This window comes from Eucalyptus grandis, chromosome 8 (assembly GCF_016545825.1).
Source record: "Eucalyptus grandis isolate ANBG69807.140 chromosome 8, ASM1654582v1, whole genome shotgun sequence".
Classification (NCBI taxonomy): domain Eukaryota; kingdom Viridiplantae; phylum Streptophyta; class Magnoliopsida; order Myrtales; family Myrtaceae; genus Eucalyptus; species Eucalyptus grandis.
In genome coordinates this window covers 68,318,281-68,324,280 of record NC_052619.1, presented here as the reverse complement: position 1 = coordinate 68,324,280, position 6,000 = coordinate 68,318,281, and the positions used below count along the sequence as shown (strand labels likewise).

General features: G+C 43.7%; 1 protein-coding gene across 1 annotated transcript; it reads left to right on the top strand.

The window, feature by feature from the left end:
• The first annotated feature begins 245 nt into the window (after positions 1-245).
• LOC104415766 (phospho-2-dehydro-3-deoxyheptonate aldolase 2, chloroplastic) lies at positions 246-3,716 on the top strand. Its single transcript, XM_010027120.3, is given in 6 exon segments — positions 246-579; positions 581-914; positions 1,258-1,535; positions 1,898-2,174; positions 2,307-2,552; positions 3,115-3,716. Coding segments are annotated over 6 exon segments (1,614 nt in total). The 5' UTR covers positions 246-364; the 3' UTR covers positions 3,379-3,716.
• The last annotated feature ends 2,284 nt before the right edge of the window (positions 3,717-6,000 follow it).

The following is a 6,000-nucleotide window of genomic DNA, read 5'->3' as shown; positions in this document are numbered from 1 at the left end:
CATGCATTAATTTACCAAATCGTCCTCGTTCCCTCCGAAGTCCCTAACCAACCGACGCCACCTCGACCGTTGATCTCTACCGAACTCTCTTCCCTCCCTCCCAAACTCCCTCACCTAATTAAATCAATAATAATAATAAACCATCGTAAATAAATTAAATTAAATTAAAAAAATCGCATTTAATTGAAATAAAATATGAAAACCCTATAAAACCCCCCTTCCCTCCTCTCCCTCGTCCGCACGCACTCCTCCCTTCAGCCGCTTCTCTCTCTCTCTCTAGAATCTCCCCCGCCGCCGTTAGAGAGAGAGGACGCCCGCGACGGCGACGGCGACGGCGACGGCGACGGTGACGGCGACGACGGCAATGGCGGTCGCGAGCTCCTCCGCGCTCTCCTCCAAATCCGCATTTGCCGGCGCCCACTCCTCCCTAGCCAGGCCTCGCCAGCCGGCCGCCGCATTCTCCCTCCTCCCCGCGAGGGGCGCCCGCCGCCCGATCTCCGCCGTCCACGCGGCGGACCAGCCGAAGACCCCCGGCGCGGCCGCCGCGGCGAGCAACTCCTCCGCCGTGACCGCGCCGGCGGCGCCCCGCCGCCGCGGCGGGGACCGGGAAATGGGCCGTCGACAGCTGGCAGGCGAAGAAGGCGCTGCAGCTGCCGGAGTACCCGGACAAGAAGGACCTCGACTCCGTGCTCGCGACGATCGAGAGCTTCCCCCCGATCGTGTTCGCCGGGGAGGCGCGCAGGCTCGAGGAGAGGCTCGCGGAGGCCGCCATGGGGAACGCCTTCCTGCTCCAGGGCGGCGATTGCGCGGAGAGCTTCAAGGAGTTCAGCGCGAACTACATCCGGGACACGTTCAGAGTGCTGCTCCAGATGGGAGTCGTCCTCATGTTTGGAGGACAGATGCCTATCATTAAGGTCAATTTGCTTCTTCCTTTCTATTTTCTTTCGCATTGCTTGTACCTGCTGCTGTAGAGAAATTTCTTGTGGATTCTGGGCCTTCTCCTTGAGGAGGAGAGCTCGTCTTCGAACTATCTGATATCGTAATATGAGATATAGTTGTTAGCATTCCTACGAATAGGTGGTTCTTTTACAATTCATCTGTTTTGACAGTTGATTTGGGAGAAAATCGTTATGGCATATCAAAAAAGAAATGTTTTTCTTGTTACTGGACACGCCTTTTCAACTCTTCTTCTTAGTTGTATGAGTTATCAAAACCTGCATTGCTTGACTGGCGAATATTTTTGGTTTCATTCTGAAGGTGGGGAGAATGGCGGGTCAATTTGCGAAGCCTAGAACTGGCCCTTTTGAGGAGAAGGATGGGAAGCAGCTGCCAAGTTACAAGGGAGACAACATTAACGGCGATGCTTTTGATGAGAAATCAAGAACTCCGGACCCTCAAAGAATGATAAGGGCTTATTCTCAGGCTGCAGCGACTCTGAACCTTCTAAGAGCATTTGCAACTGGAGGTTACGCTGCCATGCAGAGAGTTACCCAGTGGAATCTTGATTTTGCAGTGAACAGTGAGCAGGGAGATAGGTAAACCTGGCTGACATTCTTTTGTTTTTAGTCATCATGGATTTCCTTAGTGATGATTATCATTTAAATTTAGTGGAGATGGAAATAGAGGACTGCCGAAATGATGTAGCATTAGCTAGTCCTTCAACTAAGCTTCCTTTTGTGCATAAATTCAGCTCTGTAGCATCCTCCGAATTACTGGACTGATTGCTGAAAGTGAGCCTGGTTTGAGCTTATTGCTCTTACTTGTTAGGCCTTAACAATATATTCTGTTTCATATTGCCGGTGGTGAGGATTGGATAGTGGATATTGGTGGTGCTTTATACTACTAGATAGGTTCATTGCATGGATCTAATTGTCTTTCTCTTGATACGGTTTATTAGGTATCAGGAACTTGCTCATAGGGTAGATGAGGCCCTTGGTTTCATGGCTGCTGCTGGACTCACTGTTGAACACCCTATCATGACATCTACTGAATTCTGGACATCTCATGAGTGCTTACTTTTGCCTTATGAGCAAGCTCTGACTCGTCTAGATTCAACTTCGGGGCTGTATTATGACTGCTCTGCTCACATGCTCTGGGTTGGGGAGCGTACTCGCCAGCTTGATGGTGCTCATGTTGAGTTCCTCAGGGGAATCGCCAACCCTCTTGGAGTTAAGGTATGCTGATTTGCTGTTTTGTTACGCCATGGTTGGATCTCAATGTTATTTAATCACCCATTGTCAAATGAATCTACTTCATATAAACTCCATTTCTCATGGTATGATCGTAACCCTCAATTGTTGTTGCAGGTAAGTGACAAAATGGATCCCAATGAGCTGGTTAACCTGATAGAAATCCTGAATCCACGTAATAAACCGGGAAGGATCACGATTATTGTGAGGATGGGTGCTGAGAATTTGAGAGTAAAGTTTCCACATTTGATCAGGGCGGTCCGCAGAGCGGGGCAGATTGTCACCTGGGTCTGTGACCCAATGCATGGAAACACCATAAAAGCACCATGTGGACTCAAAACACGTGCCTTTGATGCAATTCTGGTATGAACTACCTGTCAAAAATTTCTCTCTGTCACCACCATTTTGCTCAGTTAGTTTATTGCACGTATAATAACCATTCAGATCAAGTTTGAAATAGTTGATCCAATCCTCAAAAAATGACACAAGTCACAAACAAGCACGCCCTTTTTTTATCTTATGGTCAAGGAGAGTTATTGAGATAGATGGCTTGCAAGTAATTTTTAGGTTAAAACTCCAATTTAAGTTGCAAATGAGTCGTATGGCTTCTGTTCAGCAAATACAGGCCCATAGCAACAAAAAAATAAGGAAAAACAGTTTTGTGACATCATATTCTGTCGTACTATTTCAAATTGAGGCAGGTAACCATATTCTGGTGTTTGTTTTCCTTGCCAATCAATCGGAGATATGCACTAAGATGCACTAATGGGATCCAGCTCATTTAATTGTCCAGTAAATTGACTGTATCTCTAAATAGAGGTTGTCAAGCTATTGGTAATCTTTTGTGTCCATAACTTTCTAATCTTATACTCCACTTAGTACTAGCTGATTTTCTATTGTAACTGATTTTCTATTGCCTTTCTAGGCCGAAGTGCGTGCATTCTTTGATGTTCACGAGCAAGAAGGAAGTCATCCTGGAGGAATTCATCTAGAAATGACTGGCCAGAATGTAACCGAGTGCATTGGAGGGTCCCGGACTGTGACATATGACGATTTAGGCTCACGTTATCACACACACTGCGACCCAAGGCTTAATGCTTCTCAAGCCCTTGAGCTGTCATTCATTATTGCTGAGAGACTTAGAAGGAGGAGGATTGGAACCCCGCGCATGCTTTCATTGAGTGTTTAAAAGGTTTGGACCATCATTTCTCATGAGTGGCAAACTTGATGTCACTGGTGATGATTACTGATGTTGCTTTTTCAAGGAAGCCAGAGCAGATGAAGTTTTGCCGACCTATTGTGTAAACCAGTATATAGTTTGTTGGTTCAGATCGTCTATTCGTAGTAGTGTGTAGTTGGTTTGTTCTGTGGAAGCACGGGGAAATGGTGTTGGGGTTTGATCAGCATCCAATGTCTTATTGTAGGTTAAGTTTGAGATTCAGTTGTGGACTTGCACATCAATTTGTTTAATAAGAGCTTTGTCTCAATTTTCGAAAAGAATAATACGAGCTTTTTGCTGAGCATAAATGGAAACAGCGTGCATTGATCCATGAGGTTGGGGCATACTGGAATTGTTTATTAGATATGCCAAACTAAAATGATATGTAAATCCATTGCTGCTGCAGCAACTGATCTCTGTTGGTTTAGGATTTCATTTCTATAACTGGTAGCGTGACATTGGTTTTTTTTTTTTTTTTTTTTAATTTGGTCGAGGTAGCAAGACATTTTTGACAATGATCGGCGTTGTACTTCAGATTAAAACATTATGCAAAAGAAAAATGACACAGATCATTTCTAGATTTGCACCGTGTGTAATGTCATCTTTTAATTTTTAATTTGTTTAGTGTGATTCTTAAACTTTAATCCAATGTTCAATACTAATCTTGAATTTTTAATTTATTGAATATAATCTCTAAACTTTTGGTACACATTCAATTTAGTCCTTAGACTATATAAAAATGTTCAATATTGTTCATTAATTTTATATTTAAGAAATGATAATATTAAATAATTTCATAGTAGTTTAGGAATTAACTGGAACATTTATCAAAGATTCAAAAATTACATTGAACAAATTAAGAATTCATGGACAATATTGTACATTAGGTCAAAGTTTAGAGACCATTTATGTTATTATCCTCCAAAGAAACTTATAAGGATGAAGAAAACATGAGATACATTAACAATTTTCATCATTTAGTCTCGAAGTTGTGAAATTCAGATGGCTAATCAACTGTGTTTCTTCTTAGTGCTGGACCACCATAACTTGAAAAGGCTGGTTAGGAATATATCCGGCGAAAGAAGAGTGCCAAAAAGTGATTCTATTCTATTCCTTAGGAACAAGACATGATGACGTGGGAAACTCTACCACGTCGGAGGTTGTTATCTTGAGGAGGAATGATTTGCTTAGAGGTTCAGGAGCTGAGGCAAATTGTGTAGAGAGTTAGGACGAATGAAAGTGCAAGTTGCAGCAGGAGGCCAAGAGAAGAACCAGAGGAAGGAGGCCAGGGATGATGTCGATTGGAAGATGAAGAATTGAAAGCGGGAAGTCTTGGCGTGGCTACTTTTCTTTTCTTTCCTTTCCTTTTCTTTTTCTTTTTGGCTCTGCAAGTTGCTGCCTGTCCCTGACATGCCACATTGGCGTGAAGTTAGATGGCCATAGATTCATTGCTCCCACGTATTCACGTGCCCACCTCATCTTCAAAGACTGGTTTCGCTCCACATGATGAAAGTTCATGTCACACTTCAGATAGCTCTACTGGCTGAACGTTCGAAAGAACCTCTCCTCATCATTTTTACAGACGATTCTTTTTGGTCAGCACCTTTCTTCCGGAGCCTCCTTGTCGATTCTGTTTGTATAAAGATTCTCGCGAAATCTCTGGTCATAAGTGAACCTCCGTAATGGCTGCAATCAATCCCCCCACCCCACGTTATCCTCCTCATGGCTTCCGAGTCATCGGCTCCCTCCAACTTGGCTCCTGGTCCTCAAGTACGTAGTTTTGTAGCTCCGTGGTGAAGGGGTCTGTGGACAAGTATCTTATGCCTCTTTCGTCAAACCGGGCATCTACCACAGAGTGATTGCAAACCCATCATAAGCAAATACATTTTCGAAATTTCTTGGCAATTGTTAGACCAGTCAGGAAGACCCAAAGCGTTACCTTCGCAGCCATAAGAAGCGGACAGGTCCTCATGTAGCTTTCAAACTGTTGGAGATATTTCGAAAGTCTACTTGTTAGTCTCTCTTGTTGATCTGAATAGTCGGTTAGTGTCTGGATGTTTATTAAGTGAGGTGGTTGGATAGCAGATTAATTAAGGGTGTTGAGGGTTTCACGTCACCTCTGGAAATAAGCTTCTCATGTATATCTTTGTAATCAGAATGAATAATACACTAATTTAACTCAGAATATGTGACAGTGGTTTGAAAGTAGAGATGTTTTCTGACCACCTTCAGAGTGTCACCGCTATATCTGCTGGGCTCTGTTATGTACTTAGCGAGGCCTAAGGAAATGCCCTTTCGAGTAGATCCTTTAAAGTCATGATGATCCTCCTTGTACCAGATAAAGCAAAGCTAGAGCATCAAGTGCAATTCCTCTCCCCAGCAAGCCATGAGCGCAACCCCTCGGATCGAATTCATGGAATTCACGATGCTTCTTTATCCGATTGAACTTGACAAGGGCACCACTACAATGCTTGCAAAGGCTGTGGAATGAATAATGGAGCCACGCATCAAATGAAGAGCGATCATTTTCGTGCAGAGCACCTCATACATGAAAATGATCTAACTGGTGTCACCCTAAATGAATCTAATGCA